A 13,353-nucleotide genomic window follows, 5' to 3' on the forward strand; every position below is an offset into this window, starting at 1 on the left:
AAAAAACTAACTTTTTAGGGCACTTTTACAGAGAAAAACCCATCTGTCAAAGGGTTAATAAGACTTGTAAAATCGAGTATTAATCCACAGTTATTGTTACATTTAGAAAGTTAAGTACACTTCAGCTTGTTCATCTAGCAATGAAGAGCAGGATGTTTGAGGAATTGGGCTGATATGAGAGTAAACTTCATTAATTTACCATAATAATGGTTTACCTTAAAATATGGAATTTTGAGGTTATTTAATATGTAATATGATTGTGAATATAGGAAAACACATCAAAAAATTGGTTGTGATAATTGTGCTTTATTGTACACCAACAAACCTACTAACTGTTGCTACTCTGCTTGATATGATCGTGGTACTGCTGAGGCGTGAGGAGCTCCTCCTTGTAGCGTGTGCTGGCTGGTATCGGGGGTAGTATGATGGCCAAGTAGCCCTTGTCGGCGGGCCTCTCTATCAGAAGGTTAGGGTTCTCTATCAACTGTTCGTTCACTTCCACTAGTTTCCCGGGCACACAGCTGCGGATCGCATACCTACTACCGTCCGTGCACTCCACAAAGAAGATGACAGAAGAGGGCGTGAGCACCTGCGCGCCACGCTTGCCTTTCCCCGACACCGTGTTGGTGAGCCGATCCACGTTGGGTGACACGTCGTACGAGATCTTGTCCACTCTCTTGCTCTCCGTCAGGAGTGGGTGAGAAGGGGCTAGCGTGAGCACGCAGATCCGGTTGGAGTGGAACAGTACGCAGAAGTCTTCCCTGTGTGACTGCTCTGCGTCCACACAGTACCGCGGCGTGTAGTAGCGCTCCGCCAGGCTCTGCTGCTCCAGACTCTTGTCATAACTATCCTCTATTGGGGGTACACCCTCCATCTTACAACTCAATAGGATTGCTAACCACTCGTTCTTTCAGTGTCTGACGTTGTTGTGATGATTTTTGTAAGTTATTTCGCTGTCTTACGATTCTCTGAAAAATAATAAAAAGTAGTTAAAGTTTTTTTGTTTCATAATTATTTCATGAGGACTTTCATGTCATTTCTGATATATTTAGCATATGTCTGGGATAAACAATTGTTTTTTTTATGGAAGTGTAATGCAAAAGTAATGTTTCTTTCTAAAGCAAAAGGTGGTGAAAGTTTTAAAAACAAATTTTTTAAATATAAAGGAGAAGGTTTATATCAAACAATTACGGAAAATCAAATTAATTTCATCACATCACATCAGAATGTTTCCGTATTGTTAAAAGACCAGTGTCTTATTTACACCACAAGTGTGGTATGTATTGTTATTGTTTGGATTTTACTAAATATGTGTTGCATTCTCTCCAATATAACTTGCCATTATTCTCCTTAATATTACATCATTAATCCTTGAGGGCTATCATGTCGGGTAGATTGTTTAATAAATATTAAATGTGTTTTTCTTTCAAATAAGGTGAGATTTTATGCTGATTTGAAATCATTTTTATATTTACAAAATAACTTGCATTCTCATAATGTTTTCCACTACAGAGTAAGTAATGATGTAATAGAAATAACAAGGTTACAAAGTATACCATCATTGATCATTAATCATTGATGAGATAAATAATAATTAATATGGGAAACACTCGTTGTCTCACTCACTGGTTTTTACAGAAACATTTTGAAATGAAAAATTACAATTTCTCCGATTGTTGTGTATTTGTAAATAAACATTACACTTTTGTAGAAAAGAAAATACAATTTTTATCCAATTAAAAATGAAAAAAATATGTTCTGCATAAAGAATTGAACAGCCATCATTCTTCATATACTTAGAATAAAAATTGTAATATCTTAACACTAATATCATTGAAAAAAGAAGATCTTTGGGGAAGATAAACTATGGTCTAATAAACAGCAGTAAATACACTATACAGTTTTACCAACTTGTTGTAAATTACACAAAAATAGGCTCACAGCATGCAAAAAAACATCAGCACCATTTTTAAAATTTAACACTGCTGCAGATTTAGGGTTAATCTAGGCTCAGATTGAACTAAAAATATTGTAATGGTTTGATTGCTATTTTGTACTTTATTAAAAATGTAAATTATTATTTACAAAATAATTAACGGTCTCAAAATTTAATAATTATGGTAGTACATAAGACTTATTACCTAAATGGAATGTAGTATTTCAAAATTAAATACTAATATACCAAATTATTTAATTACCTACTTACCTCTGCACGCAAACATTTTCTCATTCGCAAATCATCATCATTGCATGAACCAAAAAACTTCATCACAGGATTCTGAAAAATTATAAAAAGACATGTCAATACATTAAATCATGATGATGATTCTTTTTGAGATAAAAAGGAGAGAGAATAACTTCATTTTTTGTTATTCCCCCCCCCCCCCAATCTTAAGAGCCACTGTCCTGTGGTAATATTAAATCTCCATTCCACCTTCCAGTAAGATAAAAGGTAGGTAGTTCAGTATGTCTTTTTGGAAGTTATACAAGACCCTGAACAAAAAGATGGAAGGAACAGATATATCTGAACTATGCATTCTTAACAAATTCAAGCTGCAGGTTTTGACAAAATTGTATTATGAAAGAATGAATGAATTTTATCACTACTCCAGATTTTCATAATGCCAAAGGCAGTTTTTCTCATGAAGAAATACATGTGGCAACTGCAAGTGTATTAAATTTGTGTTTAATCTGAAAACATAATTTTGTAACTGGAGAAATACAAGAATCCTCTTATTACCCTTAAATTGTATTGTGTGTTTTAAGTACTAAACATAAGTAAGTACAACAAGAAATTCTATTGCATGATTGGTTTTGTGTGAACTTTGTTCTGATAAGGGTATTTTTCTGTGTTCTGAGGGTTTGTACAACACATAATGTGTTCAAAAACTGAAATTCAGTACACATTAAACGTTTAGTTGATCTCCAATAAAGACCTAACCACAACTACATTGAATTTTTTTTGACTCCAGGCATACACAGTGAAATAGTGTCCTTTACAGACCTCAAACAGTTCTTTAAATTTTGGTTATGATAGGTTTTCTTAATACAAGGCATATCCAGGAAGTAAGTGTACTGAGGCTGTAATAGCCGAGAGGTATTTTTTATATGTTGGCTGCACTGCTGTGCAGCCTGATTATTCCCCTTCGTAACAAGACTGGTTTAAAGTCAGTACATTGAGAACTGCCGATGTGACAAAACGTTCAATGAAAAATGTCAATCCAATCTCCCTCTAAGTGCAAAATATGTGGTTTCATCCGTTATATCATTTGGAAGGGAAAAACTCACGTTGAGGTTTATATTGAGCAAAAAGTGCATATGGTGATAAAGCTATGAATCTGTGAGTGTGTTCAAGTGGTGTCACGAGTTTAAAAACGGACGTACACCAATGCATGTCCTTCAACTGTAACTGAAATTCTGGAAAATATTGAAAATGCACTCAGAAACGATCGCAGATTAATTGTGCATGAACTTTCTGCGGGTTTCCACAAATCTCCAGATTTCTGCTACAAGAAACCATGACAGAAACCCACGAATTTCGGAAAGTGTTCACGAGATCCTAAGAATCACTAGAATCCTAAATAGTTGGTAGACCAACACAAGTTGAATCGAGTGGAGGTCGGGCAAGGGTTTTTGAGATGTTACAAACTCCATAGAGATAAATTTCTCTACTCCATCGTTTGGACTGATGCAGTGACAGAGAGAAAGAGAGGCCTCCTTCTCACTGACATCGCTTCCTTTTGAGAGGCAGAAAACAAGAACTGATCGTCATAGTGACATCTAATTCTCACAGTAAGTCAAATAAAATCTTTTGTTTATAATATTGTAGTTTTTTCATGTCCCCGGTAATAAATTAGGCTTGTCTGTTCTGCACCTACACAAAATGGCAAGCAGATGTGAGCAGAAAAAATAAATAAAATAAAATAATTATTTATAAACAAAAAATAACAGAACTCAGGAATTTTATTTTTTAAACTTAATTTGGGACAAAAAGTATTTCCTGCACTCACAATTACTTATATAGCTTGCTCACAATTTATTGTACATTATCATGCAAGAAAATCTTCTGATTTATTATGTTGATAACTAACCCTAAGTGCATGGCAATAGGCCGCCCCATAGAAGAAGAAGAACCCGTCATATTTAACTACAGTCTAGGTTAAAATAAACACATCACTCCATGATAGCATTGTATCACCTATAAGTCAGGATTCACAACATACAAGGTTGTGTGTTAACTCAAGTCACACTATCTCTAAATCATGATATTAATAAAACAAAAAATCATTAATTATTAAAATTGAACTAAAGGACACAGGTCAAAATTTAGGTCAGCACTCAATGGTTGGTTATTTACCAATTACAGTTGCAGGATATATGAGTCTACAATGTTAATAGCTATAATTGTTTCTCATCTTGATAATCTAGAACAAATCCCTCATCAGCAAAAAAGTAAAAATAATCAGTTGGGTTTGTCATTACCATATGGCCTTTAGTATAAGCACAAGAATTTATCGGTTATACTGTAATTAAGATTTATATCAGATCAGATGCCTGGGGCGGATTCAACTGTAGGATTGACCTTTAGTGTTGACCTGTTTGCAAACGTTGCTAAAATCTGTGAGACATTCTTGGGGGTAGACTTTAATAAGCAGCTTACACTTGTTCGATTGCTATTATCGAACAATTCGATTGTTTTTATCCGAAGGAATAATTTTATATTACAATTTAAATTTAACTTAGCACATGATTTCAACTTATTAGTCATAGTAATTTTAATTTAAACAATAAACAGCAAGAAGTAACTAATATTTCAAAACTTCAAAAATAGTGATGAATATGAGGAAAATATGAGATATTTCTCAAAAGTGACTGTTTAAGTGGCTTCAATATGTGGATTTGGCTCCTGGTAACCCATGGGGAGAATTCTTCCCCCCATTTCACAATTTTAAGCAGTTACTCATTGATATCAAGCTGGGCAAGTCATAATATTGTAAGGTTTCTTTGATATCTAAGTCTAGGCTATAGTTGGATTAATGTTATTGTTAAATGTTATTGACTTTTTAAATTTGTAATGCAAGAGATTCTTCTTGTTACGGTTATTTATAATTCTTATTGTATATGATTTTTACATATTGAAGTTGGATAGTATATCAAATTGTTCGATAATAGCAATCGAATAACGAGTGTGTGCGCTTATTAAAGTCTCCCCATTCTTGCTAAGTAATTTTACGGTATAAAAATGTTGAAAACTTGCACATGGACTAAAACAGTGAGGCGCAAAAAATGTTTAAGATAGAATGTATATGTTTTTGGTATCAATTTACAATAACGTGACCATGGAAAGGTATGTTCATTTTTTTTTCCTGAAAACTACAATTTTTCCTGAAAACAATAGTGAAGAAAAAATTCGTCGGCAACGAAAATCAAAGGAGTTACGATTTTTTGAAATCCTCTGAAAACTCTGTTTTTTGACAGTACCTCTGGCAATTTTATTGAAATGATGACGTTAATCCTGTCAACGATGCCTGCCCGCTGCGCAGTGCTGCGCACTGCTTGCTCTTTTAGAAAAAAAAAAATTAACTCGAGCTTGAAAAAGTCGAATCCCAGGTCACGTGATGCCCCTGATCCTTAACCCTCCAAGTGTTGTTCGACAAAATTTTGTCGCTTATTTTCCATTCTTAATGCAATAATGCCCGAAAGGCATAAATATAATACAATGATATACTTTCCCCCCCAGTTTATATGCACCTGTGATAATAATACTTGGCTATAAATGCCCAAACCCATGAAAAAAAGTCCATTTTTCATGGTCACGGTATTGTAAATAAATACCATGTTTTTTCATCAGAAAGGGAGTTAAAATATTGGCATACTAAACTACTGTACAATAACTGTCTAGCTATAATACATGTAGTTAATAGGTTAGTACATCTGAGAAAAACTACTCACGAGCTGATGGCATGTCTTAAGTTTTGCTATCAACAAATTACATTCCTCAGTGTGTAGATGAGGCGATAAATCAGAATGCATAATAAAGATAACGATCGGTCAAACTAATTATTATTATGGTCTGATAATATAGCTTACTGCACCAGACCAATTATAACAGTTTTGATGAACACTTACAAAACACAAACAGAAGTCATCTCAACTCTGGCTATCACTTAGCCTTACATAACCAAACCAACAACAACTGGTGATGGTGACTGGCAACAGCCAACAACCACAACCACAAAGACGTCTAATTTTTCACTAACTTTCTACTTGGCTATATAGTGAAAAATACATACGAGGTTCTTTTGACAACTTTGTTTATATTCACTTGTTTATGATCATATTCGTGGTATACACTATTATAGACTATACTTACTTTGTTTTATTAATAATATAGACTATTTTGAAAAATATTTTAAAACATGGAACTGATTTAGCATCCAAAATGAGAAGAATAAATTGATGTTTGCAGTATACATTTCCCTCATGATAACAAAAACTGCCAAATAATATGAGTCGTAAGTGAAATGCATAAACATTAAACATTATTCTTCTCTTATTTAGATGATAATTCTTTCTTTTATTTTAACGACTACAATTATTGAAAAATAAGTTTACGCTGAATGAACACATCACATAAATATATTCATGCATTATATTAAAAATGGGATTTTTTAAAATCAGTCTAGTAGTCAGTAAACAATGCCATCAATATTTTTTAGTATTTTAGGTTCATTTCGAAGGGTTCTAGGGTGACGACTCCAAATTAATGGAAACAGCGAACAACTGCCACATGGAATCGCACTCTGCAGTACAGTCAGCCAATCCTGATACGATCGGTGTCCACAAGACGTGTTGCAGCACGATCACCAAGCTGAACTATTGCAAAACGTTGCATCCGCGAGTTTTGTCTAGATAAGATTACCCTGACTCCCGTGTTTGCGCCAACATCCTTCTCAATGGCTGCCTTAACATCCTCGGCTTCAGTAACAACCAACAACAAACAACAATGCACACAACAACAAACAACAACAACCAATGCACAACAACAGACAACAACAAATTGATTGATTGTTTGTTGTTTGTGTAATAATCAATGTCATGCACTTCAATGTTAGCTCAAGGCTACGGACAACTACAGTAAACCGAGCACACACTTCGGAGCATCACAAAACTGTGCTTTTGTATTTGTCCCTAGCTCCAAAAGGAAATCTCTTGACCTTGATTCCCTCTCGGATCAGATCTCAGCTTTCGTATTTTCAGGTTTAGTGTTTGCTCAGATCTCTCCAAGCACCTGAGCGAAGGTGTTTCCTCCAAGAGGTTTGATCAGAAGCGCCACACTCAATTGATGTGATGTGCACCATCAGCCACCAAGAGTGTTTGGCCTTCTGCCTACTCTTTTTGATTTGTTGGGTAGCTCAGACGTTTGAGGGTTGCACCTGAGAGTCGGAGGGAGGTCACCGTGGGAATTTCTGAGGAAAAGTTACTGCCTCCGCCCTCCGCTTTGATCTGTAATTTTCTTCTTCAAATCTTCGCTGTTCTTAACTTGGCTAGTTGCCCCTCGTTTCGCAACAGGTGTTCCCATCACCGAGGCATTGTACATAGGTGCCTGAGTGCACGAGACTTGCATTTTAGGTGTGACCTGGGTTGCTACATTAGCTGTTCTTTTTCTTTCACAAATACTCTCTGTGATTCGCTCTTCGGTCATAGATAGCAAGCAACTAATTGGTGTCACGCATTATCAGAACACAGTTCTTCACTTCAGAAGACATACGGTATGTTTTGTTTTGTGGTGACCTGGCGCTTACGAGGATCTTCTGCCAATAACGCCACATATATCCTAGGTCAGTGCCATATCTAATCTTATTCTCTGGAATTACTTGTGCAGTCATTCCCGGGCTTTCAACTGTCTTTTGCACCTTTGCAGCACTTTTCACTTCCTCTTTTGTCTTATTAGGAGGATCAGGCACCACAGGTTTCACTAAACCTCACCATTTTTGAGAACGGCTGAATGCCTTCTCCGCTTCTCTATCTTGAAGCCTATTTAGCTTCTCCTTGTCATCTAAAAAAACAGAAAACCCTCCAGCCATGTTATGGTCATTTTTGACATAAATTAGAAATAGGAGTATTTGCCCCCTGATTCAGGTGCGGGATTGCGTTCTCAGGTGTTTCCCCTAGTTTGGAATACTGTACTTCGAAAAACTGCAGTTCACCTGAGGTACAAACGCAGCAAAGAGGTGTGTTGGATCCAATGGTCCGCAGACCACGTTTTCCTCAATCACCAGTTACGACTCCGGCCCAGGTCTCATCCATGTGGAGAGCAACACGGGCGTCCCTCAGAAAAAGGAATGAGATAAAGGGGATGGGGATTTGATAAACGTAGGGAGATTGATAGTTGATTGATAGGAAAGAGATGAGTGAGAGGGGAGACAGTGCCCAGAAGAAGTACTACTGTCTACAGATAAACGCCAAGAGAAGGAAGGGTTCTGGAGTTCTTTCTTTTAGACAAGCCTCCTACGTTAAGCAGGGAATACTCCAGGCCTAATTTCCAGTCCTTCCCCTGTACCTGTACCTACCCTGGGGGCAAGCTGCAACATAATGGAAGCCTTGCTATAAAAGAACTCATAGATCGACAAACCAGCCTTCAATGCTAATAAACTCTTTATAACCTTTGGAAGTGAATGAATAATAAGTGAGTCGAACACTAAAAAACTCGCATATGACCTCATACCCCAGAGCTTCCCAGAAAAGGAATTATTTTCCTAACTATAATGTCTAATGCCATTCTAAGACTTCGATATACTCCATATAATGAAAAGTAGCCAAAATATTTATTACCCACACCTGGCAAATCCCTCTTATTAGGTTTCATTGTACAGGCCCATAAGCTTCTTACCAATTCCTTAGAGGCTATTAGAAAAAATGTTTTTGAACCAGTTACAGTTATTGATTACTGAGTTAAATATGATTCCCAATCTTTAATTTGGATTCAGATGTCAAACCTCCACAATTGAACAAGTACACAGAATGGTCAATGAAATCAAGCAAACTCTTGAAAAAGGTAAATTTTGCTCTGCAGCGTTTCTTGGTGTTAGCTAGGCATTCGAAAACGTCTGACATGATAGCCTTTTGTTCAAGATAAATTCATTCTACCTCATACTTTATACAATGTTATTAAATCTTACGTATTTGAAAGATACTTCAGAATTAAATTTCAAAACTATTATTCAAGTTTAAAAAGATTGAATCTGAAGTTCGTCAGAGGAGTGTGTCAAGCCTTTTTGTAGACAATCTTCACAACAGATATACTCATGGATCAAGCGATGTTAACTACAACCCTTACAGATATCACTGTGTTTTGGCTTCTTGCCAAAGCCCAAAATTGTGGATTTACATAATTATCTTACAATACATATTGATTTCAATATCTGTTTGGCTCAAACACTGGTGAATTCAAGTAAATGAATATCAATCTGTGCATGTTACATTTACTCTTAGGTGCGAAATTGTTCACCTGTTTTCCTTAACAAATGATGTGCATTATTCGGGAATCTACCTAGATAGGCGATTAAAATTGCGAACCCACATTTGGAACAAACGACTGCAGCCAAATACAGTTTTCAAAAATGTATTGGCTCTTAAAAGAAAATCACACCGCTCTTCTGAAAATAACTTGTTATTGTACAACGTTGTTTTGAAACCTTTCTGGACATATGGGATTCAACTATGGGGCACTGAATAATTATCAATTTGAAATAATTCAACACTTCCAATCCAAGGTGCAGACAACAATGGTACAGCAAGCTCCATGGTTTATTAGAAATGTAGTTATTCACAGAGATACTGGAGTTTCATGTGTAAAGGAGGAGATCTCAAAGTTTAGTTTATCCTACATGACTAAGTTTGAAGGCCATCAAAATCATCTTGCTTTTAATTTACTGGACACTGGTGAGCGTGTGCGTAGACTTAAAAAGGATCGTCGAACTTGATTTAAGTGATCGCTTTCAAGTTTTTCGTGTTGGTTAATTTCTTTGGACACTAATCAACTATTTTTGTCTAATTTATCACATTCGCTTATTGTTTATACTTTACTGAATATGTTGTAAATAATAAATAAATCATACTAGTTAGTAAATTCTTGTGATCGCTTCTCGTGAATTGGTGCAAAATTTATTTTGTATTTTCCCTGTTTTCAAAAGTGGTTCGATGAGGGCTAGGCTATATAGGTACGAAATCGTTGTTAAAGTTCAAAAATATTATTTTAACCAAAACTGACTGTATCACTTTAATCTTATATCTTATCAATACTTTGTCATTCTAAGTATGATGAAGTGCCAAAGTAATTTCAAACAAAACGTAGATTAATTTGAGATTGAGACACGGACGTTTACAATGGTAATGCTGACCTAGCGGGGATTATACAATGATTACTTGGATGTAACAAACCAGAATTGAAATTTACCCGTTTAACGAGATCATAATATTATATAATACCCGTTTGTTAAAACAGCTTTTGTATAGAACGTACTGACAAACCAGATACTGTCATAACACATGATTAACTTTTGAGAAGAAAATTAGTAAATGTAAAAAAGAGTAATGGTGGTTCTGGAGAGTGCAGTAGTGGATATTTTTGAGATGACATAAATAAATATTACTTTGCATAGTGGCTTATTTTATTATCACATTTCAAACAATAACTTAGTGCTGTTTCAATGTGTGTTGTAGAATTTGTTTGTAATTGCAGATTTGTATACCAAATCACTCAAATTGTCAGTTTTGATTGTGAAGTAGGCCTTTAGGTTAACTAGTATGATCAAAGAAATTTTCAATTATTTTAGTTGATTTTAGGTGTTATAAGGTTGCATATTACACTAAAACTCAAATATGAGTTGGCTAAAGAGCAATAGTCTTAGCTCCAGTTTTGGTAAACTTAAAAGTTCATCACCTCCAAAAGAATGTGACCCATCTGCATGTTATGAGAGTTTCAAAAAGCATTGGCAACAGACAAATGAAATAATTGAGAAAACAGAGGTATTTATATACACTATTAGTTATTATACATATACACTTAGTAATTTTCAATTTGTAAGTAAAAATTATAAGATAGATTAGTTTGTTTTTACTATAGCTGCATTCCCACAAGTGGCTGTCAAAACTATTTTAAACTTTGATATCAAAATGTAAACATCAATATTGTAATAGGCTAGTAGCTGGAGTATAATAAGTGTCCTCCAACACAATCAAATGAAATATAAATTAGAAATATCTAAACAATTGAATATAAGAACATTATTTGTTTTATAGCTATTCATAATTAATCATTGCAAGTTGTTTTTATTTACCAAAATAATAACATTGTTTAAAATTAATGTAATTCAATAAAGTAAATTGATTTACACACTGAGTAGGCAAGTGACATGACACTGGTGAGGAACATGTGTTTTTTGTCTCAAAATGTATTTCTAAACGTTGATCGAACAATGCTTCAAATGATTACAAAATAATGACCTTTATGGTGGTGATCCATTCCAACATTTAACCTGTCAGACTTGTATCTTGTAAAGTAATCATAAATACTAGGCTGCTTGAACATAATATAAATAAAGTTTAGTTATTTTATATATTCTTAAATAGGCTATATGCATTTCTTTTACACATAAAAATGTACATTCACTAAAGTACAATTTTAAAAGCATATAATGTAATTTAGTTCAACATTATTGTTTCAAATTAATTAAAAGTAAAATCATGTGTTTGGTATTTAAGTAATGGCAAGTAAACTGGCGATGTATTTGAGTTATTTGTATCAAGGTGTCAGATATGTTTATCCTTGAAGATAGTAAAAAAAAATCTTACATGGTTTTGTTTATAACATTTTATAAAAACACATAGCTTAAGTTAGATAGTTATTATTAGTTTATTTATTTTGTATATATTAATTTGGTTTGACATTTTGTTTTCAGTATTTTTAGATTGTCATGAATATCGTTGATTTGATTGTGGTGGTGGCCACAATTATAATTATATTGCATGTCATGATTTAAGTTATTAATTTCATCTAGTGTATGTTTATTACACAGGGGGTATGATAAACGGACTTGGTTTTTACATTGCTTAGAATAAACATTGATACTTAAAATGTATCGAACAACAGAACTTTCTATCAATATCAACATCTAAAATCTCAATAAAAGTTATTATGCTTGATATTAAAAGAAGACATAAGTTTATAAGACAAAAGTAAAGCATTATTGAATGCCTTGACCAACTATTGTGATATGTCCAATAGTACATAAAGCATTACTTATTTAGTTTAGTAGAAAATTTGTTAATATTTCTATTCCATATCAAATCAGTCTGGATTGATACTCCCAAAACTCTGTTACTCTGCTATTATCTGGAGACTACTATATAATAGTAAAAATATATCTTTAAAAATATGTACAATGGGTTTAGCCTTGGATTTAATCAATGGTTTTTTAATGTTTTATAGATCGTGTATCAAAAGTGAATTTTTATAAGTATGAAAGTAATGTTTTAGAATAAGTTTAGTTATGTAGTTTTTAATCAATGGCTATGTACCAGTTTTTATTACATTGTGATACCAGAAAACGTATTGTACAATAAATATTTATTTATTTATTTATTTCAACGGGAGAAACCCAATACATAAAAAAATATACAATGAAAAATTTACAAGTGGTGGCTAACATGCATAAACTAATGAATGACTAGGAGCTACGTATTACTTACAAACAAGCACATAATTAATTGATATCAAAACAAACATCCGTAAGTTACCAGTCAACAACAAATGAAAAATAAAATATTTAGAAGAAAAAAAAAGATAACAGAATTAATATCTATGAAAGGATAACAATTTATATAAAAATCTGAAGTTATAGAAAACGAATAATAAATACATTTCCAAAGAATCAAAGCAGCGCATCTACATATATACATACACACACACACACACACACACACACACATACGTACACACACACACACACACACATATATTGATAATAAATAACAATAACAATAATAATATCTATAACAAATGTCGCTAATATAAATTCTACAAAAATCAATAACCATAAATGACGCTTGCAATTTCTATAATACCAAGGCATTTACAGTTTTCTTCTTGACCACAGTGACACTATCAGCGAAGAAGTCCACGTGAGGAGATGACTATGTTTCCAAGACGTTGGATACGTATGAGGGTACTATTGGCTTCATAGTTCGAACCAACGTGACGTCTGCCGAATTGTCTATTATCTACTATTTTTGGACAAGCTTTCCTTATTGGAGACCACAATAAGCTTCATTATATGTTACTAGTACTTT

The 13,353-nt window shown here is 33.9% G+C and overlaps 2 protein-coding genes across 3 annotated transcripts in view; one reads left to right on the plus strand and one right to left on the minus strand.

Annotated features, from left to right (window-relative positions):
- Positions 1-286: 286 nt before the first annotated feature.
- LOC124357951 (protein Abitram) lies at positions 287-6,202 on the minus strand. 2 transcript variants are annotated; one of them, XM_046810101.1, is made up of 3 exons: positions 6,130-6,202; positions 2,207-2,278; positions 287-968 (listed from the first exon to the last, which is right to left on the minus strand). In XM_046810101.1, the coding sequence occupies exon 3, from the start codon at positions 872-874 to the stop codon at positions 329-331; it is 546 nt and encodes a 181-aa protein (XP_046666057.1). In that variant the 5' UTR covers positions 875-968; positions 2,207-2,278; positions 6,130-6,202; the 3' UTR covers positions 287-328. The 2 variants fall into 2 exon arrangements, with proteins under 2 accessions (XP_046666057.1, XP_046666056.1); XM_046810100.1 differs by having other exon boundaries at positions 5,953-6,188.
- Positions 6,203-10,588: 4,386 nt separating this feature from the next.
- LOC124358536 (FHIP family protein AGAP011705) overlaps positions 10,589-13,353 on the plus strand; it is a 40,750-nt gene continuing 37,985 nt past the window's right edge. Inside the window, exon 1 of the mRNA XM_046810835.1 lies at positions 10,589-11,031. Within this exon, the coding sequence (XP_046666791.1) occupies positions 10,885-11,031 (147 nt within the window). The 5' untranslated portion in view covers positions 10,589-10,884. The remainder of the gene's footprint in view (positions 11,032-13,353) is intronic.

Source organism: Homalodisca vitripennis, chromosome 3 (genome assembly GCF_021130785.1).
Source record: "Homalodisca vitripennis isolate AUS2020 chromosome 3, UT_GWSS_2.1, whole genome shotgun sequence".
Lineage (NCBI taxonomy): Eukaryota > Metazoa > Arthropoda > Insecta > Hemiptera > Cicadellidae > Homalodisca > Homalodisca vitripennis.

What these genes read in the sequence shown, in the direction of transcription:
- LOC124357951 (XM_046810101.1), bottom strand. Translation starts at nt 874, where the DNA reads ATGGAGGGTGTACCCCCAATAGAGGATAGTTATGACAAGAGTCTGGAG.